Source organism: Dasypus novemcinctus, chromosome 3 (genome assembly GCF_030445035.2).
Source record: "Dasypus novemcinctus isolate mDasNov1 chromosome 3, mDasNov1.1.hap2, whole genome shotgun sequence".
NCBI lineage: Eukaryota > Metazoa > Chordata > Mammalia > Cingulata > Dasypodidae > Dasypus > Dasypus novemcinctus.
Window position 1 is genome coordinate 132241088 of NC_080675.1, and position 26463 is coordinate 132267550.

The 26463-nt window shown below is 36.6% G+C and overlaps 1 protein-coding gene across 2 annotated transcripts in view; it reads right to left on the minus strand.

Moving 5' to 3' along the window:
* The window catches only part of ADAM10 (ADAM metallopeptidase domain 10), a 171866-nt gene that overhangs the window by 9305 nt on the left and 136098 nt on the right, over positions 1–26463 (minus strand). For both annotated transcript variants that reach the window (XM_004452879.3, XM_071214219.1), the window contains exons 11-14: positions 7012–7162; positions 6007–6190; positions 3699–3807; positions 3030–3250 (exon numbers count right to left, since the gene is read on the minus strand). In XM_004452879.3, the coding sequence (XP_004452936.1) occupies positions 3030–3250; positions 3699–3807; positions 6007–6190; positions 7012–7162 (665 nt within the window). The remainder of the gene's footprint in view (positions 1–3029; positions 3251–3698; positions 3808–6006; positions 6191–7011; positions 7163–26463) is intronic.

Below are 26463 nucleotides of genomic sequence, written 5' to 3' on the forward strand. Positions count from 1 at the left end.
CAGCATGCAATGTTTTTCAGATGCAGTTGACAACCAAATTCATAGAACATGATATGGAACCAGATCTCTGTGAAGCAGGTAGGAAATGCTGCTTTAAATTTCTCATTTATAAAGAATACCAGATACCAAATACTTAGGTTCATAAAATTAGAGCAAAATATGACAGCAGAAAAATTTTAAATGAGAAATAGTTAATTCTTATAAAAACAATAAGAAAGAAAAACTTCTGATGAATCTGAACAAACAAAAAGGAGAGAAGTACAAAATAACAGGCAATTTTTTTAAAAAGAAGGGAGAAATACAATGATAGGTGAAAAAAATCAGTGTTCAGCCTAACACAAAAGATACAGAAAATATGAACATATCAAATAGGGAAGAAACTGAAAAAGAATTACGCTTGCCTTCAGTTCCAATTCAAAGAAAAGGACACGAAGAACCAGGACCTCAATAAATTTACTGGTGAATCATCTCAAACTTTAAGACTCCCTGATAAATCCAAAGGATATTTATCATTATCTACTGGCAGAAACATAGCTGGCAATCAGCAAATACAGTTAAAATATATTTTTGAAAAATCATACCATGTTTGCAAAAACAATTTTTCCACAGAGAAAAAGAAAAGTCTTTATCCTATCATTTCTATGCCATCAGTAGCAGTCAACAATCCATCCCTGAAGTACTGAGCTGCTAAGGTTCTTCCTACTCTACCCAGCATGAGAAAAGTTGCCAGTGTGTACTACAAAAAGGAGACAAAAACTCAAAAGGTATCATTGGAAAGGAAAGTCAGTGAAACTAGACCCTCATCCCTTTCATAGCTTCTTAACACCAGAGTATCGAGAGCTTTCCTAACATGATGCAAGGCAAAATAAACTATGCTATATTAATGAACTGTGTACACAACACAAATGAGACAATTTATCAGAACTGACACTGTTATTTTAATACTTGGCCTGGTTAATGCCCACAGTTGCAGCAACAGCCTAATAACATTCTTTGGGGATTATGGATCATACAATACCAAACACTGCCATGTGAATGTCAACAAATGATATGAAATGAAGGCATGTGCTGTATGTATTACACTCACATAAGAAATCCATGGAAACTTAAAATAAAGAAGAAAAAAAGTACACAATAAATCAGTTCCAAAGCACAAGACTGGGATATTGCTAATTCACTGTAAAATCATTTCACTAAATCCTATCTAAAATATGAACATAGGTTTTTTATTTTGTTTTTTTGTTGTTAAAAAAGCCTTTGTAAAAAGCAAGCACACAGAATTTAGTAAAATTTTTTAAACATAGTATACCATAAATAGGGTTTATTAGAAGAACAAAAGAATAATTCAAGAGGAAATTGCCTCATATAATTTACCACATTAACAGACTTTTTAAAAAATCATTTATAGTAACTATTTTAAAAATAGGAATAAATGAGCATTTAAAGTGCTAAATAATTCAACTGAGTCAAAATTAGAAACAATGAAGAAAAGTAAAAAAATATTTTCAGATGATATGATTTAATATCTAGAAAATATCAGCTAAAAAATCTACAAGTGTGGCCTGGTACAACATATATTCAGTATAACATACTTTTGAGATCCCATTAGCAGATTTTTCTGCATACTTTGTGTCTTCTATAGTACACAAGTACAACACATTGCAATTCATTCTTAGAGATAATGGGGGAGGGGGGAGAACTGGATCTGAATTGAAAGCAGAGAAATAGAGAACCAAGAAAAGTCTAGGAGTTGACAAATACCAGAGGAAAATTCGAATTCTACTGTGATTCCTAGCCTATGCACCTATTATTAATATAACATGGTGCCAGAAAGGATCTTTTACTTAAAAGACATTAATTGAACATCTAGTGTGCACCAAGCACAGGAGTACAAAAATGATTAACATATGTTTAAGGAGATCTAAGATAGTCAACTGCCCAATTATTTGGTTTAAAACCCAGGTCCAAATTCAATGATTCTCCCACCTTCATAGTCATTACATATCTAACAATCACATATTCTAACTAAGAAAGTATTACTCTTTCTATGAATAACAGATATCATTTTAACTTTGGGGACAGTTCAAAAATTTTCTTGTAAAATGTTATTAAAAGAATACCAAAAAGAGCTAACAACCACATAGACAGTATCTTTTGTGCTTTTAAGGCATCCTCAGTCCTGAACAAAAAAAAAAAAAAAAAAGGTAAGAAATAACTTGGGAACCAGGCAGGGGGAACAGTGAGTTCTAAGTCAATTTCCAAAGCAAAGTACATTCAGCTCAGTTATAGTTCATTCTCAAATACATCATGTGCAAGTTTCCTACTGATATTCCAATGTAATCACTTACAAAGCATGAATATTTAAGTGACTTGAAATAGCCATTCCCAGCAATTCTTTAAGAAAATGTCAGATAATTCAACACTGAAGAAATGTGGGCTTGAAAATAATACAGTTCTTTGGATTTATGTTGGGTTAACATCCACAATCATTAACAGATCTGCAAAGGTTCTATATCTGATCTAATCCTATTCAGAATTTCCTAAGAAATAATTTTGAAAGATCAGAAAAAAGCTTTAGAAAATCACAAACTTCTCTTTCACCTCTCTTGTTCAGCAAAGTAGAATCTACAGCTGACTAGCTATCATACTGAGACAAAAGCAGCAGCATAAAATGCAGACAGGGCTTTTCAAAACAACTCAAGGAAAAAGTCCCATGAAAATGCCCTAATCATCTGGACCTAAGGAGAAAATAACCCACCTAGGAGATGAACTAGGGGGCAGAGTAAACTATATGACTCCAGTCATCTAACTAACTAGTTAATGAACAATACACATATGGGGAGTCTGATCACTTTCAAAGAAAATAATATCTTAGGGTATTTTAACTTTTAAAATAATTGGATAAAGTGATTCCAGTAGAAATGGGAAAGAAGTGATTTTTTCCCTAACATTGGTGACCTGTGGCTAAGTAAAGCTATGATCAAACCACTTTACCTTAAGATTTCAGTATCAATAAAAACTATACTTACCACAATCCATTCAGCAATGTTTTCATAGAGCTCTGGACTAAAAATTGCTTTTTTAAGCCTAGCTAGAGGACCATCAGCATCTACTAATCTGCACCGCATGAAAACATCACAGTAGCCTCTAAAATCATTGCAAGGGGATCCAGGTTGCAGGGTAATGGTTCGACCACTGAATTGCTTGCTCCACTGCACAGACCCTGTACTGGCACAAGTTGATGGCTCCACTGGAAAAGAAGAATCAGATATAAGCTGGAAGATCAGATTCACTAATGGGTCAGTTGGGAGAGAAAGAGGGAAGGAAAATGCTGCCTTATATCGTTGTCACATACACGTTGATTAGTTAGGATGGATAACAAAACTAGTTAACTCACCTTAAATATTATGAAATAAATAAGCAGTAATTCTTGACTTAGTGTCTACCTTGGCTTTAAAACTTTCTAATGTTTATATAAATTATTGCCATAAAGTTAGCTGATTGTCATTGAGAACCACTTGCAGGGAACATAACGCTAGACACACAATGCCAAGCTACATTTGAAAATTTCTCAAGAGGACATATTTAGCTGAAAACTGCCTGCCCAAACTGTATGTAAAAGTTTAACACTTAATATTTAGGGGGGAAATAATGGTTTTTGAAGCTGACTTTAGATGCTTATATTTTAAATGCCTTACTTTTCTTCATACAGCAGACATGGCATAATTCCTTATCATCTTTGCCATCAGAACTGGCACAGGTACATTCCTCCAAGCCATATTTCTCACAAATAGAACCTGCGCATTGCTGGAAAAAAGATAAAAGACAAATTACCTAACCTCTGTATAGTCAATCTTACTGTTCATCATGTCAAACAGGCAGGTTTAAGCTTCCAATGCCAAAATAATTAAGTAGAAATGTAAGTTTTACTTGAATGAAAGTCTTTTCAACAAAGCATAGATTTGTGTGACAGTTTGAAGTTTTCTGTGGATCCCAGAAAAGATCATGTTCTTGGAACTAATTCATTCCTGTGGGTGTGTGGGACCCTTTGATTGGACTGGATTTAGTCAGGGGCCTTTGACTGGCCTGCTTCAGTGAGGAATGACCAAGAGTGGGTCTTGGTCTTCTTGCTAGAATCCTTTATAAATGGAGGACTAAAAAGCAGAGATACAGAGAAAAAGCGGTAGAGACAGAATCCCCAAAAGGCTGGAAGAGAGAGGCCAGAAGGATTGAGGAAAGATGTGTCATATGCCTGATTACCCATAGCTGAGCTTGGGAAGATCTAAGTGTGGAAGAGGAGGCAGAGACCCAGACTGGCAGAACCACCATTGTGTCTTGCCATGTGGCAGGAGTCCAGGACGCGAGCAGCCAACCTTTGGTGAGACAGCATCTCTGATGATGCCTTGATTTTCACATTTTCCCAGCCTCAGAATTGTAAGCTTTTAACCTAATAAATTCCCATTATAAAAGCCAACCCATTTCTGGTATATTGTGCCCAGAAGCTTTTAGAAAATTAAGGCATTTAGTATCAGAAATGGATCAAATAAACAGATCTGAAAATGAGTAAGTGCACATAAGATAGTAAATCTTTGAAAGAAATGGCAACTTAAAAACAAAAACATTAACAAAATAAAAGCAGAAAAAGAGATTAGATGAATATCTGTTATTATTGTGGAGATAAGGCCTAAAGTTAATACTATGTGCTGCCTTGACAGCCGAGAAAATCTGGGAGCAGTTTTATTTTTTATTTATTTTTTTATTATTTTTTATTTATTTCTCTCCCCTCCCTCCCCCCAGTTGTCTGCCCTCTGTGTCCATTCACTGTGTGTTCTTCTGTGTCCGCTTGTATTCTTGTCAGCGGCACCCAAAATCTGTGTCTCATTTTTGTTGCATCATCTAGCTACATCAGTTGTGTGTGCGCGGCGCCACTCCTGGGTAGACTGGAATTTCTTTTGCACTGGGCGGCTCTTCTTATGGGGCGCACTCCTTGTGCGTGGGGCTCCCCTACGTAGGGGTACGTACACCTGCGTGGCACGGCACTCCTTGCATGCATCAGCGCTACACATGGGCCAGCTCATCACACGGGTCGGGAGGCCCTGGGTTTGAACCTTGTCCCTCCCATGTGGTAGGCAGATGCCCAATCCGTTGGGCCAAATCAACTTCCCCTGGGAGCAGTTTTAAAAGGGCCTAACTGCAAGTTCCCCTCCAGATCTGCTCCTACAACAAGATAAAGTCCCCTAGCCAAATAACCCTCCTTATCATGGGACCAGTCACAGTTCCTGCTTATCCCTGAGTAAAAGGCATCAGTTCCTTGCCAGCCTGTGGAATTACTGAAATAAAACAATCATACATGGCTTATATATGGGAACCATGGGAACCAGGGCTCACCTCACCTTTATGATACTGTAAAGCCTGCTTCCCATAGCTCCTGGATTTTTAATTTTCCTGAGACAGCCCCTGTGTGGCCCTACATGGGGTACAGTGTCTACCTCTCCCTGGCTATAAATACACGTGACTTAAAAACTTCTGTCAATCTATCCAGTGTTGGATGTCATGTGTTCAACTCTCCCCATAACCCAAGGGTGAGAAAAATGAAGTTTTCTTCATATTGAGGAAAATGAAATTTAGCTAAGCAAAGCTCTAAAGGCTTCACATTCAGAGAATGACCAGAAGATTTCTTTAATTTAGACTACTGAAATATAAAGTCACCAAAATTTAAAAGCAATATAGAAAAAGCCACATGCCTAGTTGCACAACTATGTTTCCCTAGAGAATATGAAATACATGTAGTTGGAAAGATAAAACGTATGTCAGTAACTAATCAAATGACACTGGGTATTTATGTCACATAATGCATTCATGGCTTTGTGGGAAACAGAAGAGTGAAATTATTGAAACAGGAACCAGGATTAATTATATTACCTATGCAGTTTTAACAGTCAAAAATTATTCTGAAAAATCAGGTTAATAAAATTAAATAAAAAACATATAAAACAAAATACTCACCCCATTAATGCATACTTGTGTATGCCTATTACAGTCTGTAAAATTTGGTTTAGGGTCAGATGCTGGGCAGAGAGCTGTGACACCATTACATATTCCTTCTCTCGCACAGTCTGAATCATCCCGACACTTCTCAGACTTTGACTTAAACACACACTGTGCTGTACAGCAGGGACCTTGACTTGGACTAGAAGACACATTAAGTGATTAAACAAAGTAAATCTTGACAATGTTTCTTATGTGCTTAGCTAAGGTCCTAATTTTAAATAATAAATCTCATCTTTTAAATGGTATGTTACAAAACTTCAAATAATAAGATGAGACACTACTAAATTTAAACATTCTAACAGGAGCTAGAAAAGTGATTTAAGGGTCTTGTTTTTAAAATCAAGCATAATATATCCAGCATTCTTAATCTCTTTGCCTTTAGTGAAAGATTATAATGAAAAATGGATTTAATATTAGGCAAGTTACTATTTTATCATTATGTTGTTATATCATACATTGGTCAATTTATCAGACTAATTTTTCAGCATTTCTTACAGTTTTATGATAAAAATCAGAGAGGATACATGGACTAGCCATTTAAAAAGTATTACACACACATTATTTTATTGTTTATGCCTATAACTACCAAAGTAATTTGGTAAATGAGAAATTATAGAACACCAAGTTTTAAAAGAACGTATCGTCCATATGACTTCAATATTTAGAGTTAAGATTCTAAAATTATGGAAGATGTCACATTTTTAAAGTTAGGAACTAAATAATATATCTTTTATTGACCACCTTTGTATGCCCTTTTTTAAAAACACCCACCACATAAATTACAAGTAATTCAGTCTGCCAATAAGTGTACCTGACCAATCTTATTCCAGAAACCAAACAACAAACAAAGACAAAATTTCAAAACTACATGCATCACTCAATCTCAGTTTTAAATTTCTGTCATAACTGCGTTCAGGTAACTTTAAAAAAACTTTAACATCATTGGAATTAGCAAGGTACCTGCAGGATTTTCCAGGTTTCAGCTTGCATTTTTTCCCCTCTGGTTGGTTTGCATCATAGCAGCACTCATCTTTACATTGGTCACTATAGCCACAATCACATTCCTCACCTTGTTCTACCATTCCATTTCCACAAATAGGTTGGCCGGATTCTGAGGAAAATAAACAAAAACAAGGTAGGCCGTGTATGTGCACATAAATTTGATTTAGAATTTAAAAACTCTCTAGAGCTCGAAAACTATCTCTTCAGAGTTGATTTGTTTGAATTAAGTTCCAGACAATATTATCCCCAATCACATCCCCCATGGTTGCTTTTGGTTGAAATGTCTCAAGTTCTTTTAACATGTAACTGATTACCTCCCTGTCTTTATTTTCACTTTTTTTATTTAAGACTTTGTCTTGTGGAATTTCCCACATTCTATCTGGCTGATTGTATCCTAGTCAAAAAGTAATTTTTTAAAAAAATTAGTTTTGTTCATCAGTAAGACCAAGCTCTTAAAGGAAGAATCATGTATTATTTATATCTTTTGTATTCCCACAAGCATAACAGTATTGGGTACAATCTTAGTTGATGAAAGTTAGGACTGTCTGGTCTAAACATAGTGAAAAATTTAAGAATATTTTTTTGACTCTCTTCTAAAATTGATTAATTTTTGTCAAGGGAATTTAAAATTCAAACAGGAATGCTACTTTTTTTTTTCTTTCTTTTTTTTTTTTTTTTGTTATTCTTTTTTTTTGGAATGCTACTTTTTTAAAGCTTATAAAATCACATCTGCAGGGAACTATAAAAATAAAATGCCTTTGTTTAATAGAAAAGAAAACTAACTTCCAGAGAGTTTGTGACTTGCAATATGGGCAAAACACTGTCTAAACCCAGGGTGTCTCCTAGATTGAAAAGCTGGTGCTCTTTTCCTTCTACTACACAAAATCAAGGTGGAAGAAGTTGTGAAAAATAAGCCATGGTATAGGCTTTAAATTGAGAATTGAAAGAGCAGAAGGGAACACATCTCAAGAATAAGAATCATAAATGTGGGACATCTGAATTTGAAAATATTCTAGAAATACTGGCTTTATATTTAGGAAGTTCATACTTATCCTTAATCACATCAAATATTAAAGACAACCTTTTTTTCCCCCTTCCCCTCCCCTTTCCCCGTGCTGTTTTTGCTGTCTGTGTCCATTCGCTTTGTCATCTTCTGTATCTATTTCTCTTTTTTGTCTTCTCTTCTCATCTTTCTCCTCTAGGATTCTCTGGGATTCAACCCTGGGGGCCTCTGATGTGGAGAGAGGTTCCCTGTCAATTGTGCTACCTCAGTTCCTAGTCTCTGCTGCACTTCACCTTAATTTTCCCCTTTGTCTTTCTTTTGTTGCATCATCATCTTGCTGCATGACTCACTTGCACAGGCACTTGACTCACCATACAGGCACTCGACTCACTGTGTGGGCACTTGGTTCACCATGTGGGCTCTCGGCTCGCCATGTGGGCCCTGGCTCACCACACAGGTATGCTTTCTCTTCTTTTTTCATCAGGAGGCCCCAGGGATCAAAACCAGGTCCTCCCATATGGTAGGCAGAGGCCCTATCACCTGAGCCACAATTGCTTCCCTAAAGGTAATCTTAAAGGTCATTGAAGCCTCATCCCCCCTTTATATTTTATATCATGTCTTTTGTTCTCTAAAACTAGAAGCAGGTGTGTACACATACATAAAACTCACTAAATAATGATTTTTAATATATAAAAACAATCATTGTGTAATTTATGTGACATGTAATTTGGGAAATTAGGAAAGACTATAAAGTCAGAAAACCTTTCATGCAATATCTGCAACATATTAATTTCTGATATAGCATTATTACTTCAAATAAGCTAAGAAAAAGTGCTATTAAAATGAAAAAATTGGGAAACGGACTTTGGCCCAGTGGTTAGGGTGTCCGTCTACCATATGGGAGGTCCACGGTTCAAACCCCGGGCCTCCTTGACCCATGTGGAGCTGGCCATGCGCAGTGCTGATGCGCGCAAGGAGTGCCGTGCTACGCAAGGGTGTCCCCTGCGTGGGGAGCCCCACGCGCAAGGAGTGCGCCCATGAGGAAAGCCGCCCAGCGTGAAAAGAAAGAGCAGCCTGCCCAGGAATGGCGCCGCCCACACTTCCCGTGCCGCTGACGACAACAGAAGCGGACAAAGAAACAAGACGCAGCAAATAGACACCAAGAACAGACAACCAGGGGAGGGGGGGAAATTAAATAAACAAATAAATCTTTAAAAAAAATAAAATAAAATAAAATAAAATAAAATAAAATAAAATAAAATGAAAAAATTATAGTAGGTACATATTTCATAATTTAAGAAACAAATTTTCTTTCCATAATAATACAATGCAATATGCTCATTTTAAAAAGTCAACTTCAATCAAAAAGTTTATTGTAAAAACTAGATTTATAAATAAAGAATATTATCATTTCTAGGTTAAAAAGCTTTAGAAAATTCGCCACTGATGAGAACAACAATAATAATAAACTCAGTCTAATTTCAATCTCTCTTTTAAAAGAAAAAGGCTTCAAAAGAAAAAGTTAATCAATAAAAAGAAAAATTGATAAATTAAATCTCATGAAAAGTTAAAACTTTTGCTCAGCGAAGGGCTTTGTGAAGAAGAAAGAACAAGCTATAGGCCGGAAGAAAATATCTGCAAGCTAAAATACAACAAAAGACTATATCAAGACTATATAAAGAATTCTCAAAACTCCACAGGAAAAAATCCAAACAATTCAATTAGAAAATGGACAAAAAACATGAACAGGCATTTCACCAAAGAAGATATACAGAAGGCCGCCAATAAGCACATGAAAAGATGTTCAACATCATTAGTCATCAGGGAAAAACAAATTAAATCCACAATAAGAGATCACAACACACTCATTAGAAGGACTGAAAAAAAAAAAAGTTGAAAACACAAAATGGTGGCAAGGATGCAGAGAAACTGGATCACATACATTGAAGATGGTAATGACAAACAGTTGACAAACAGTTTGGCAGTTTCTTATACAATAAGCAAGCAATTAGCATATGATCCAACATTTGCATTCTTGGGCATTTATCCCAGAGAAATAAAAACTTAGGTTCCTATAAAAACCTGCACATAGATGTTCACAGCAGCTCTTTTCACAATAGCCAAAAATTGGAATTAGACCAGATGTCCTTCAACAGATGAATGGTTTAACAAACTGTGGTACATATATACCATCAACTATTACTCAGCAATAAAAAATAAAGTTAACCATTGATAAAGGCAACAGTTTAAATGAATCTCCAGGGAGTTATACTGAATTTAAAAAGACAGTCCCCAAAAGATTATATACTGATTCTATTTATATATAACATTTTTGACATGACGAAATTTTACAAATGGAGAATAGATTATTGAGGGGAGGGAGGCAGAAGAGAAGTACATTTGGTTATAAAAGGGTGGTGGATACATGAACTTACACATGTGATAAAATTGTAAAGAACTAAACATATACACACAGAAATGAAAACAATAAAAACTGGGGAAATCTGAATAAGCTCTGTGATTGAATCACTGTCGATATCCTGGTTGTGATACTGTACTACAGTTTTACAAGATATTACAATTGGGGAAAACTGGGTGAAAGACAGAAGGATACAAAGAATTTCTCTACTATTTCTTACAGCTGCAAGTAAATCTCCAATTATTTCGGTAAAGATTTCAATTTTTTAAAAAGGCCATATTGATCTGGAAATCTCCCTCAATTCTTTCTCCTATGCTATCACATATTCAATTCATCTTTGAGTACTCTTTATGTATAAATGTGGGAAGGCCTTGGAGTTTGCCCTCAAGTAATTTATAATTTGTGGGAGAAGACAGGCACATAAAAAACAAACAACAACAACAAAAAACTCAAATACAAGGGAGAATAAGTTAAATGCCATAAGAGACGTACAACTTAGTAGGAGGCCAAAGTCCTCCTTCTCAGGTTTATATTGTTATTTGTGAGATCTGATCTTGTAAAGTTGAAGCTAGGTGAACAAATAATTTTTAAAAATTCAGTGACTCCCATATTGTTAATTACAATTTTCAAGTTTCATCTTACTTGACCAACTGGCATTTGAAACAGCTGTACACTCTCCCTCCTTAAAACACTTTCTTCACTTGACTTCCATTGAACACTTCCTTGGTTTTCCTCCTACCTCACAGACTAACTTTCTCCCTCCTGGGTCCTTCTCATCTCAGGTTAAAAGAGCTCCAGGGGAAGGAGATACAGCTTAAGCAGCTGGGCACGTGCCTACTACATGGGAGGTAGGTTCCGGGCTTGGTTCCCGGAGCCTCCTAAAGAAGATAAGACAGCAAGCTGACATGATGGGCTGGAACGGTTAAGCTGACACAACAAAGAGACACAGCAAGGAAACACAATGAGAGACACAATAAGCAGGGAGCAGAGGTGGCTCAAGTGATTGGGTGCCTCCCTCTCACATGCAAGGTCCTGGGTTCAGTGTTTACTGCTTCCTAAAGAAAAAAAGGTGACGAACAGAGAGCAGAAAGCACAAACAACAAAGAAGGGAGAAATAAAAATAAATCTTTTTAAAAATTAAATTAAATTTTAAAAAGAATGCTCTTTTTAAAAAAAAGAGCTCTAGGCATTAGGGTAGATAAAGAAATAAAAGCCATCTAAATATGAAAGGAAGAAGCAAAACTTTCACTATGCACTGATGATATGAGCCTATATCTAGAAAATTCCTGAAAAATCCACAACAAAGCTACTAGAAGTAATAGATGAGTTCAGCAAAGTGGTGGGACACAAGATTAATAGGCAAAAATCAGCAGTGTTTCTGTACATGTTGATGAGCAATCAGAGGAGGAAATCAGAAAAAAAAAAATATCCCATTTATAATAGGGAGGGAAAAAATAATTAGGAATAAATTTAACCAAAGACATAAAGGACCTGTATTCAGAAAATTACAAAACATTGCTAAAAGAAACCAAATAAGACTTAAATAAATGGAAGGCCATTCCATGTTCATGGACTGGAAGACTGGGTATCATTAAGATGTCAATTCTATCATGATGATAGAGGAGATTGTTGCTATGGGGGGAGGAGTAGGGTGAGAGGGGTGGGAGATATATGGGGACCTCATATTTTTTGAATGTAATATTAAAAAAACAAATAAAGACAAGAAAAGTTATTAGGAGATAAGAGGAGGGTTGGGAAGAACTACTGATGCTTATTGTATGGAGATGTTTTAATTAACTTGACGATAAAAATGTGGAAATGGGTAGAGTTGATGGTAACACATTATAGTGGGGAGCAAATGATTTATAAATGGGATCATGGCTTAGAAGGCTAATCTGGGGAAGTAAATGTCAATTGAAAGAAAGCTTAAGAAAATCTAGGGATTGCATAACACAGTGAACCCAGAGGTGGATGAGAGTTGTGGTTGAAGGTACAAATACAAGAGTGTCCTTCTGTGAGCTAGAGCAGATATACATCACTATTACAGGGTAGTGGGAATGTGGAGAAGCATGGGAAAACTACAACTGGTGTGACCTACAGACTGTTGTTAACAGTAATACTATTGTATTCTTGTATAAACGTCAAAGTTGTACTGTGTTGATAATGGAAGTGTATGGAAAAAGTGTGCCAGATGGATGCTATGGACCATATTTGGTGTTAATAGTCTGATGATATTACCTCATAATCTGTAACAAATGTTCCATCATAGTGTGGTGTGTTGGTGAAGGGGTGTTGTATGGGAATTCTACACATATGTATGATTGTTTTGTAAGTTCACAACGCCTATAATTAAAAAAAAAAAAAAAGATGTCAATTCTACCCAAACTGATTTACAGACTCAATGCAATCCCAATAAAAATCTCAACATCGTTTTTTGTGGGGTTTTTTTTTTTGCAGAAATGGAAAAGCAATTATCAAATTATTTGGAAGAATGAGAGGACCCAAATAGCCAAAAATGTCTTCAAAAAAAGAACAAAGCGGGAGGACTCTCATGTACAGACTTAAAAGCATATTACTTAGCTACAAAGTTTAAAACAAAAACAGACAAAAAAAACTGCATAGTACTGGTATAAAGACAGATAGATTGACCAATGGAACCAAACTGAGGTTCCATAGACTCTCACTTCTAAGGTTAGGTGGTTTTTGACAAGGCTGTCAAGTCCACCCAGTTGGGTCAGAACAGTCTATTCAACAAATGGTGCTGGGAGAACTGGATATTCATATCCAAAACAAAGAAAGAGGATCCCTGTCTCACCTTATACAAAAATTAACACAAAATAGATCAATGGCCTAAATATAAAAGCTACAACTCCTAGAAGAAAATGTAGGAAAACATCTTCAAGATTTTGTGGTAGGCAGTAGTTTCTTACACCTTACAGCCAAAGCAGGAGCAACAAAAGAAAGAACAGATAAATGGGACCTCCTCAAAATTAAACACCTTTGTTCTTCGAAAGACTTTTTCAAGAAAGTAAAAAGGCAGCCTACTCAATGGGAGAAAGTATTTGGAAACCACATTTCTGATAAGGGTTTGATAGCCATGTTATATAAAGAGATCACACAGTGCAACAATAAAAAGACAAGCAACCCAATTAAAAAATGGGCAAGGGAAGAGGATGTGGCTCAACTGATTGGGCTCCCCGTCTATCATGTGGGAGGCCCTGGGTTCACTTCCCAGGGCCTCCTTGTGAAGGGAAGCTGGCCTGTGCTGGTGGAGAGCTGATGGCCTGTGCCCGTGGAGAGGTGGTGGAGCAAGATGACGCAACAAAGGGAGACAAGCAGAAACAGAAGAACGCACAGCGAATGGACACAGAGAGTATACAGCAAGGAAGCGACAAGGGGGAAGGATAAATAAATTAAAATCCTAAAAAAAGGAAAAATTGGCAAAACACTTGAATAGACATTTCTCCAAAGAAGAAATACAAATAGATAAAAAGCACATGAAAAAATGTTCAACATCACTAGCTATTAGGGAAATGCAGATCAAAACTACAATGAGATATCATTTCACACCTTAGAGAATGGCCATTATAAAAAATCAGGAAATTACAAGTGCTAGAAAGGATATGGGGAAATAGGAACACTCCTTCACTGTTGATGGGAATGCAGAATGGTGCAACCTCTGTGGAAGATGGTTTGGCAGTACCTCAAAATGCTTTACATAGAACTGCCATATGATCCAGCAATCCCGTTTCTAGGGATATATTCAGAAGAACTGGACACAAACTGACATGTGCACAGCTATGTTCACAGCAGCATTACTCACAATTGCTAAAATACAGAATCAACCCATGTCCATCAACTGATGAATGGTTAAAACAACATGTAATATATACACACAATGGAACACTATTCAGCTTAAGAAGAAATAAATTCAAATGCATATGACAACATGAATGCACCTAGAGGATATTACGTTGAGTGAAATAAGACAGACACAAAAGGACAAATATTGTATGGTCTCATTAACATGAACTAAATACAATGAGTAAACTCAAAGAGGTCAACTCTCGATTATTAGTTACTAGAAATAGAAGGTGGGTTGAGAATGGGAGCTGATGCTTAATGTATGTAGCATTTTCAAGAAGGTTAATTATAAAAGTGTGGAAATGAATAGCATTTGAAGAAAGACATTATAATGAGTATAACTAACACTGCCAATTGATAAATGTGATTGGGGCTGAAATGGGTAGTATGTGGAAGTAAACATCAATAGAAAGGAAACTGGAGAATAATCTATGGTATGTATAACAGTGATTTCAGAGGTAGATAAAGATTGTGATTAATAGTATAAATTATAAGAATGTTCTTTTTTGGGAAGCGGATTTGGCCCAACAGATAGGGCATCCACCTACTACATGGAAGGTCCAAGGTTCAAACCAGGGCCTCTGACTTGTGTGATGAGCTGGCCCACGCACAGTGCTGATGCACACATGGAGTGCCATGCCATGCGGGGGTGTCCCCTGTGTAGGGGAGCCCCACATGCAAGGAGTGCGCCCCGTAAGGAGAGTCACCCAGTGCGAACAAATTGCAGCCTGCCCAGGAATGGCACCACACACAGAGAGCTGATGCAGCAAAATGAGACACAGATTCCAGGTGCCACTGACACGAATATAAGCAGATACAGAAGAACACACAGTGAATGGACACAGAGAGCAGACAACTGGGGGGGGGGGGTAAGAAAGGGGAGAGAAATAAATAAATAATAAGTCTTTAAAAAAAAAATGTTCTTATTTTACAAAGTGCTAAGAATATGGTGATAAATGAGAAAATTATAACTAATGAAACTTACATATGGCAATTAACAGTAATAATGTAATATTTTGCAGCAATGGCAAGCAGATATTTTTTCAATGTTAAGGGACAATAATAGGGGGTATATGGAAGTATGGGATTTTTCCTTTTGGAGTAATGAAAACATTCTAAAATTGTCTGAGCTGATGACAGCACAACTTTGTGATTGAAAATGAGAGCCACTTAGTGTACACTTTGAACTGTACCAAGCATGGGACTATACAACACAGGGAATCCAGGGGTGGATGATTGACTGTGGTTAATAGAATATATGAGAATGTTTTTCCCTAAATAATAGCATTTATATTATACTAATATTAGGGTGTTAATAATTGGGGGCAAGGAATTATACCAAATACAAGATCTGGGCTATAGTTAGTAGTAACATTTTGATGATGCTCTTTCATAATTTCTAACAAATGTTTCATAACACAAGGTGGTGGGGGGAGAGGTGTATGGGAGCCTTGTATGATGACATACATGTTTGTTTTGTAATTTCACAAATTTTACTATACATTTATTGTTTATGTACGTGAATGAAAAATATATTTCAATTAAAAAAATTTAAGTACTCTAGGGCTCAGTCCTTGAATTTTTTTTTTTTTTTAATCTACAATCATTCTTTCAGTGAGGTCATCTAGTCTCATGGTTATAAATACAAACTCTACTGGTCCCCAATACATCTTTTCAACATAGACCTCTTCCCTAAAAGCCAGGATTCTGTAACTAAACTCCTTACTCATCACTACCAACTGGATGTCCAACAGGCATCTCAAATTTAACATGTCCAAACGCCTTAAGGCTTCTCTATTTAAGGAAATGGCAACACTATTCCTCTAACTGCTCAAGCTAAAAACTATGCAGTCATCTTTGACTTCTCTATCTTACTCCATATCTTTTTTAAAGATTTATTTTTTATTTATTTCTCTCCCTTTCCCCCTCCAACCTCCCTCGTTGTCTGTTCTGTGTCCATTCGCTGTATGGTCTTCTGCGACTGCTTCTATCCTTAACGGCATTAGGAATCTGTGTTTCTTTCTGTTGCGTCATCTTGCTGTGTCAGTTCTGCGTCTGTGTGGCGCCATTCCTGGGCAGGCTGCACTTTCTTTCGCGCTGGGCAGCTCTCCTTATGGGGTGCACTCCTTGGCATGGGGCTCCCCTATGCGGGGGACACCCCTGCGTGGCAGGGAACTCCTTGTGCGCATCAGCACTGAGCATGGGCCAGCTCCACAAGGGTCAAGGAGGCCCGGGAGGCGGACACCCTGTCGATTGGGCCAAGTCCGCTTCCCTCCATATCTTATACTTTGCCAGATCCTGAATGCCTTTAAGATACATTAGTAACTTGAGCACTTCCCATTCCTTTCCTTGCTATACATTTCTCACCTGGATTATAGAAAAAGTCTTTAAAATAATCTTTCTGCTCTGCCTTTGGCTTCCTCATAAGTCTATTCCAAAAACAGCTGCCAAGGGATAATGTTAAAATGTAAGTCAAGTCACATCACTCCTCTGCTCAAAGCCCTCCAATAGGTTTCATTTAGTGTAAAAAAGCCAATGTTATCAAAACAGCAAAAACACCTATCATCATCCCCAGCCTCAGCCACTTTACATCTCTGACCTTATGCCCTACTACTCTCTAACCTCACCAAGTCACTCCATTCCAGCCATACTGGCCTGCTTAATATTCCTCAAGCATACATAGCATACTACCATTTCAGAACTTTTGCCGTAGCTGCCTTTTCTGTCTATAAAGCTGGATATTCCCAGATATCCAGAAAACATGGTCCATCAGTCCTTCTGCCATTTGTTAGTAAACTCTGCTCTGAACACACCTTATTTAAAACTGCAACAATATGTGGATCCCTCTCCCAAACACCATGTTTCCTACTTTGTTTTACTTTATTACTATCTAACCTACTACATTCTTCATGTATTTATTACCTGTCCACCACTACCAGAATATTAACTCCATATAAAGTCAGAGATTTTTGTTTATTCTGTCACTGATATAATTCCCAATGCTTAAAACAGTGCATGGCCCATAGAGTCAGGCAATAAATATTGAATTAATTACCAAAATAGATATAAAAAAGGAAGCATCCATTAATATTATCAATAAATTAATTTTAATAACGCTAACAGTCAGGAAGCTAAAATACTTTTAAGATACTTGCATCTTAATAGTTTTGCTTATCAAAAGTTCCTCTTGATCAGTTAAAGTAAATATGCCTACAGTTCACCAAACAACATAAAGTTGAAAGGCATGTGTTCTAGGGCTGATAAAAGATTCTAGAAATAGTACCTAAATAATAACTGAGTTATTTTGTTGCAAACAAAGAATATCTTTACCTTGTATTTTTTTAATGTTTCAGAAATTTCTCCCCATTTTTTGCTTATCTTCTAGCTTAGTTTTATCTTAAATCTCCACAAGTATACTTCAGTAACCAGGACATAAAAATGTTAACTTTTGGCTCAGAGGCAAATAAAATATATTATCTTACTCTTTAACTAAACTAAACTTCTTTATGAAGTCTCAAACATACTTATAAAACAACATTCTTTTCTGAGAAGACAAATATTCATGGTAAGAAATAAATTTTAAGAGTCAAACAGATATCCTGTATCAAATTGGTAGAGATTCTGAAATTTCTTCTAAGATTATGATGATTTTAAATTACAGGCATTATATCTATAACAAACAAAAGCAATGTTAATTGCAGTGGGATGATTTCATCGACTTTGATCTACCAATTTTATGTGAAGAGAGTGACTAAAGAGTCAGGTTTCAAATGTTAATGCTCCTACTGATTATCTCAGAAGTCCTCAATGTTGATATATAAATTAACTATAATAGTCAATGTTTATCACATCTTGACCTGAGAAAAACCTCACTTTTAAACATTTACCATATATATAAATTTAAAAACAAATTTTTAAAAATAAGAAAAATACAATATATATACCTTGTCCCCAAAACATAATTAATGTAGAAATAACCAAAGAAAGAACTTCTCATGCTAAGGAGAATAAGAAATGTACTTTTCTCTTAATGACTAAAGAATGTCTTTAAAACTAAACTATAAGTAATGGTATTAACTAAGCAAATATAAGCACAAGCCATAATAAACAGGATTAAAAAACCCAGACCATCATCTGTGCTTCCACTTTGTTCCTTTCACTTACTTTGAGATTGTTTAGGTAGTTAACTTATTTTAAGGACATTAATATGGGAGAAAGAATCAGTTATCTTCTAAATTGTATCTCACAATTAAAATACAAAATATTAGCTATCACACTTTTGCTAAAGATGGCTTTAAAATATGTAGAAGCCACACCAATGAGAATGGATAAAATTTAAAGGCATTACAAAACCAAAAGTTGACAAGGATGTGGAGCAGCCAGATATCTCATATACTATTGAGGAGAAAAGGTCTACCAGTTTCTTATAAAACTATATATATATACCTACCCTATAACCCAGAAATTACAGTCCTAAGTATTTGACAAGAGAAATAAAAAATACATGCTCATGGATTGGAAGACTAAATATCTTATGACATCAATTCTACTCAAATTGATTTATAGATTCAATGCAATCCCAATAAAAGTTCCACCAGCATTTTTTTTTAATTGAAAACACGATTATCAAATTTATTTGAAAGGGTAAGGAGTCCTGGATAGCCAGAAACATCTTAAAAAGGAAAAGCAAACTCTCATCTCCAGACTTTAAATTATATTACCTAGCCGTAGTGGTAAAAACAGTATGGTGCTGGCATGAAGACAGACACATAGACCAATGGAAACAAATCTATGGTTCATAGGAAACAGGCCCTCACATGTATGGTCAAGTGATTTTTGACTAGCCTGTCAAACCCAAATAGCTCAGGCAGAATAGTCCATTCAACAAATGATACTGAAAGAACTGGATATCCATAGCCAAAAGAAGGAAAGAGGACCCCAACTCACTCCTTATCCAGAAATGAACTCAAAATGGATCAAAAACCTAATTATGAAAGCAAGAACCATAAAGCTTCTATAAGAAATTGTAGGAAAATACCTTTAAGCCCTGGTGGTAGTAAGTGGATTCTTAAAGGAGATAAGAGGAGGACTGAGATGGACTACTGATGTTTAATGTACATAGAAGTTTTAATTAGCTTTAATGTAAAAGTGTGGAAATGTATAGAGTGCTGGTAACAAACAGTGAGTAAACGCTAGTTTATAAATGGGGATGTGGCTGAAAATGGTAGTCTAGGGATGTAAATGCCAATTAACAATGCTAGAGAATAATCTAGGAACTGAACAGCACCGTAAACCAAGAGGTGGATGAGAACTGTATTTGATGGTACAGATGCAAGAGTGTCCTTTGTGAGCTAGAGCAAATGTACATCACTACTGCAGGGTGGTGGGAATGTGCAGAAGCATGGGAAAAATACAACTAGAGTGAACTATGGACTGTGGTCAACAGTAATAATGTAATATGCTTGCATCTATGCCAAAGATGTACTGTGTTGATAATGGGGCAGTATGGACAGTGTGTGCCAAATGTACATTATGGAGGTGGTAACAATCAGATGATATTACCTTATCTGTAACAAATGTTCCACCACAGTGTAGTGTGTTGATGGATGGATGCTGTTTGGGAATTCTGCACATGTGTATGACTGTTTTAAAGGTTTACAACTTCTGTCATAAAAAATATATTTAAAAAAAATAATAGGGTGGCTTGGGGGAAAAATACACCCCATGTAACAGAAGAAATATAATTAGTAGTAACTTTTGACAATGTTCTTTCATAATCTGTAACAAATGTCTCACAACTATGCAGAGGTATTGGTGGAGGGTTGATGTATGGGACCCCTGTATAATGTGATGTATGTTTGCTTTGTAAGTCCACAGCTTTTACTATACACTTATTGTTTATGTGTTCATATAAAAATGATATAAGGAATAAAAATAGGGTAGGTTAGGGGAAAATACTTTGGTTAGTAGTAATATTCTGACAATGCTCTTTAATCATTAGTTTAAATGTTTAACAACAATGCAAGGTATTGGTGGCAGGGTGAGTTATGAGAGTCCTGTATGATGCTATGTATGTTTGTTTTTTAAGTTCACAACTATTCCTATACACTTATTGTTTATGTATGTTTATGTGTGAGTGATATACTTAAATTTTTTTAAGTGAAAAGAAAACATATGAGAGGTATATAACAGCACACTCAAAATGACAGAAGAATAAGTGATACAAAAGACAGAACAGCTGATATGAGAGAGAGAAAATTACACAGAAAAGAATGTGAAAATTGAGCAGGGACTCACACAGCTGAATAACACTAAGCGCAAAAACATATGTGCCATGGGAGTTTCAGAAGGAGAAGAGAAGGGAAAAGGGGCAGAAGAGTATCTGAGGAAATAACGGCCAAAAACTTTTCCAACTTTTATGAAAGAAATGAATTTACATGTCCAAGAAGCACAGCATACCTCAATCAGAATAAATAAAAAGTAGATCTACTCCAAGACACATTGTACTGAGAATGTCGAACATCAAAAGATAAAGAGAAAATTCTGAGAGCAGCATGGGAGAAGCAAACCATCACATACAAGTGATGCCCAGTAAGACTTAGTACAGATTTCTCATCAGAAACCATGGCGGTGAGAAGACAGTCATATGATACCATTAGGATACTTAAAAGAGAAAAATTGCCAGCTGAGAATTCTTTATTCAGCCAAACTGTCCTTCAAATAGTAAAGTGAGTTTAAAATATTCACAAATGAACAGAAACTAAGAGAGTTCGTAAAAAAACATCAACCTTTGCAGGAAATATTACAGGGAGCTTTACAGTCTGAAACAAAAAAAAGTGTGAAAGAGAGGCTTGGAGGATAGTACAGAAGACAAGAATAGCAGAAAGGATAACCAAGAGTAAAAAAACATATGAAAATAAGATATGACATAAGAAAACCAAAGAACAAAATGGTGGAAGTAAATATTGCATTTACATTGAGATCACTGAAGGTAAATGGACAAAACTCCCCAATCAAAAGATACAGGCTGAAAGAATGGTTAAAAAAATATGAGCCATCCCTATGCTACCTAAAAGAGACTCATCTTAGACCCAGGGATACTAACTGGATGAAAATGAAAGGCTGAAAAGAGATACTCCATGCAAATATTAACCAAAAAAAGAGCAGGGTTAGCTATACTAATATCAGACAAAACAGATTTCAAATACAAAAAAGCTATAAAAGATACAGAAGGCCATTATATATTAATAAAAGGGAGAATCGACCAGGAAGAATTAATAGTCATAAATGTCTATGCGCCTAACCAAGGTGCCCCAAAATACATGAGGCAAACTCTAGCAAAACTGAAGGTAGAAAGAGAGATCTTTACAATAATAGTTGGAGAGACTTCAACACACCACTCAAATCACCAGATAGAACAACTAGACAGAAGACGAACAAGGAAACAGAAAACTTGAACAATATGATAAATGACCTAGACCCAACAAATATATACATAATGCCGTACCCAAACTCAGCAGGTTATACATTCTTCTTAAGTGCCCATGGATCTTTCTCCAAGATAGACCACATATTAGGTCACAGTGCAGCTAAATAAATATAAAGAGACTGAAAGTATACAAAGCATCTTCTCAGATCATAATGGAATGAAACTGGAAATCAATACTAGGAAAGATTTAAATTCACAAATATGTGGAGGCTAAATAATGAGTGGGTCAAAGAAGAAATAGCAAATGAAATCAATAAATGTTGAGACAAATGAGAGCGAGAAAACAACTTATCAAAAATTACAGGATAGGAAAGTGGACTTGGCCCAATGGATAGGGCGTCCGCCTAGTACATGGGAGGTCCACAGCTCAAACCCTGGGCCTCCTTGACTCATGTGGAGCTGGCCCATGCACAGTGCTGATGCACGCAGGGAGTGCCGTGCCATGCAGGGTGTCCCCCGCGTAGGGGAGCCCCACACGCAAGGAGTGCACCCCATAAGGAGAGCTGCCCAGCGCAAAAGAAAGTACAGCCTGCCCAAGAATGGCGCCGCACACACGGAAAGCTGACACAACAAGATGATGCAACAAGAAGAAACACAGGGGTGGCGGACTTGGCCCAGTGGTTAGGGCGTCCGTCTACCACATGGGAGGTCCACGGTTCAAACCCTGGGCCTCCTTGACCCATGTGCAGCTGGCCCATGCGCAGTGGTGATGCGCACAAGGAGTGCTGTGCCATGCAGGGGTGTCCCCCGCGTAGGGGAGCCCCACGCGCAAGGAGTGCGCCCCATAAGGAAAGCCGCCCAGTGCGAAAGAAAGTGCAGCCTGCCCAAGAATGGCGCCGCTGACACAAGAAGACACAGGGAAAAGAAACACAGATTCCCGTGCCACTGATGACAACAGAAGCGGACAAAGAAGATGCAGCAAACAGACACAGAGAGCAGACAACCGGGGTGGGGGGGGGGGTGAGGGGAGAGAAATAAATAAATCTTTAAAAAAAAAAAAGAAAGAAGAAACACAGATTCCCAGTGCTGCTGATAAGGATAGAAGCAGTCACAGAAGAACACAGTGAATAGACACAGAGAGCAGACAACGGGGAGGGGGCAATAAATAAAAATAAATCTTAAAAAAAAAAACTTATGGGATACAGCAAAGGCAGTATTGAGAGGAAAATTTATAGGCCTAAACACACCTATATTAAAAAGAAGAGTGAGCTAAAAATAAAGATCCAACTGCACAAATGGAAAAATAGAAAAAGAACAGCAAACCAAACCGAAAGCAAACAAAAGGAAAGAAACAATAAATATTAGAGTAGAAATAAATGAAATTGAGAATAAAAGATGAACAGAGAAAATCAACAAAACCAAAAGCTGGTTCTTTGAGAAGATCAATAAAATTGACAAACCTGTAGCTGGACTAACAAAGCAAAAAAGAGAGAAGACACAAAATAAATAAAATAAGAAATGAAAGTGGGGAAGTTAACACTGACCCTACAGAAATAAAAAAGATCATAAGAGAAAACTATGAGAAACTGTTTGCCAACAAACTGGACAATGAAACGGACAAATTCCTCGAAATACACAAACAACCCAAATTGATGCTACAAGAACTACAACTTAAAAAACCAATCATATTGAAAGAGATTGAATCCCTCATCAAAAACCCTCTAAAAAAAGGACCAGACAACTTCACAGGTAAACTCTACCAAGTATTTCAAAAAGAATTAACACCAATCCTGTTTAAACTCTTTCAAAAAATTGAAGAGGAGAGAAAATTATCCAACACGTTTTATGAAACCAACATCACCCTAATCCCAAACCCAGATAAAGTCACTACAAGAAAATAACAGACTAATCTGTCTAACGAACATAGATGCAAAAATTCTCATTAAAATACTTGCAAATTGAATCAAACAGCATATCAAAAGACACATACATCACAACCAAGTGGGATTTATTCCTGGTACGCAAGGAATATTCCTGGTTCAACATAAGAAAATCAATCAACATAATATACCACATTAACAAATTGAAGGAACAAACCACATGATCATCCCAACTGTTAGGGAAAAGGCATTTGACAAAATCGAGGATCCTCTTTTGATAAAACACTTCAAAAGACAGAAATAGAGGCGGCAGACTTGGCCCAGTGGTTAGGGCGTCCATCTACTACATGGGAAGTCCGTGGTTCAAACCCCTGGCCTCCTTGACCTGTGTGCAGCTGGCCCATGCGCAGTGCTGATGTGCACAAGGAGTGCTGTGCCATGCAGGGGTGACCCCCGTGTAGGGGAACCCCATGCGCAAGAAGTGCGCCCCGTAAGGAGAGCTGCCAAGCACGAAAGAAAGTGCAGCCTGCCCAGGAATGGCACTGCACACACGGAGAGCTGACACAAGATGACGCAACAACAACAACAACAACAAAAAGAAACACAGATTCCCGTGCTGCTGACAACAACAGAAGCGGACAAAGAAGACGCAGCAAATAGACACAGAGAACAGACAACTGGGGTGGGCGTGGGGGGGAAGGGGAGAGACATAAATAAATAAATAAATCTTTAAAAAAAAAAAAAAAGCTACTCCTAAACATGTAATCATGAAATATATATTTTTTTAAAAAGACAGAAATAGAAGGAAAATTCCTCAATACGATAAAAGGGAAAGCTTTCCCTCTAAGATAGGAACAAGACAAGGATGCCTACTGTCGCCACTGTCATTCAACACTGAGCTAGAAGTTCTAGCTAAAGCAACTCGACAAGGAAAGAAATAAACAAATAAATGGCATCCAAATAGGAAAAGAGGAAGTAAAACTATCACATGATTCACAGATTACAGGATCCTATATTTAGAAAATTCTGAAATGTTTATGACAAAGTAACTTACACTAATAAATGAGTTCAGCAAAGTGACAGGATACAAGATCAACACACTCAGTAATGTTTCTCTACACTAGTATTGAACAATCTGAGGAGGAAGTCAGGGGAGAAGTCCCATTTTCAATACCAGCAGAAGGAGTCAACAACCTAGGAATCAATTTAACCAAAGAAGTATAGGACTTGTATACAGAAAATTACAAAACAATGCTAAAATAAATCAATGAAGACCTCAACAAATGGAAGAAGACTCTGTGTTCACTAAATATTGTGAAGATGTCAATACTACCCAAACTGATTTACAGATTCAATGCAATACCAATCAAAATTCCAACAGCCTACTTTACAGAAATAGAAAAGACAATTACCAAATTCATTTGGAAGAGAAAGTGCATCTAAATAGCCAAAAGCATTCTAAAAAAGAAGAGCAACATGGGAGGAATTTCACTACCTGACCTTGAAACATATTATAAAGCTATAGTGACAAAACAGCACAGTATTGGCATAAAGACAGACACATTGATCAGTGGAATGGAACTGAGAATCCAGAAATAAACCCTCACCTCTACAACTGATTTTCAACAAACCTACCAAGTCCATGTTAATGGGACAAAACAGTATCTTCAACAAATGGTGCTAGGAGAACTGGATATCCATAACCAAAAGAATGAAAAAGGACACAACTCAAAATGGATCAAAGACCTAAATATAAAAGCCAGGACCATAAACAACTAGAAGAAACTATAGGGAAACATCTTAAAAACCTTGCGGTAGGTGGTGGTTTCTTGGACCTAACACCCAAAGCATGCGCAACAGAAGAAAAAATAGATAAACAGGACCTCCTCGAGATTTAACACTTTTGCACCTCATAGGACTTTGTCAAAAGGGAGAAAATATTTGGAAATCACATGTCTGAGAAGGGTTTAATATCCAGGGTATATAAAGAGATGGTACAACTCAACAAAAAAAGACAAATGACCTGACTGAAAAATGGGCAAAGACTAGAATAGGCATTTGTCCAAAAAAGAAATACAAATGGCAAAAAAAAAAAAAGAGAAAATGTACAACACTAGCAAATAGAGAAAATCAAATTAATGCTACAATGAGATATCATTTCACACCTAATAGAATGACCACTATAAAAAAAGACAGAGAATTACAAGTGTTAGAGAGGATGTGGAAAAATGGAACACTTATTCACTGTTGTTGGAAATGTAGAATGGTATAGTCACTGTGGAGAACTGTCTGGCATTTCCTAAAGAAGCAGAATATAGATTTGCCATGTGACCCCACAAAACCATTAATGGGTAAATAACCAGAAGAACTAAAAGGAGTTACACAAATAGACATCTTCACACCAATGTTCATAGCAGCATTATTCACAATTGCCAAAAGATGTAAACAAGCCAGGTGTCCATCAACCAATGAATGTCTAAACAAACTGTGATGTATACACATGATGGAACACTATGCAGCTATAAAAGAAAATGAAGTCGTAAAGCATATGACAACATGGATGAACCTGGAGGACATTATGTTGAGTGAAACAAGCCAGACACAAAAAGACAAATATTGTATAATTGCATAACTACGAACTAAATATATTGTTTAACCTCATGGAGTTAATAACTTGAATATGGGTCACCAGAAAATAGAATGAAGTCAGAGAATGGAAAGTTGAGGGTTAACTTGTGCAGAGGTGGTAAAAACAATGTGTGTTAATCTTTGAAAATGAATATAAAAGGTGAAAGCACAATATAATGTCTGTAAC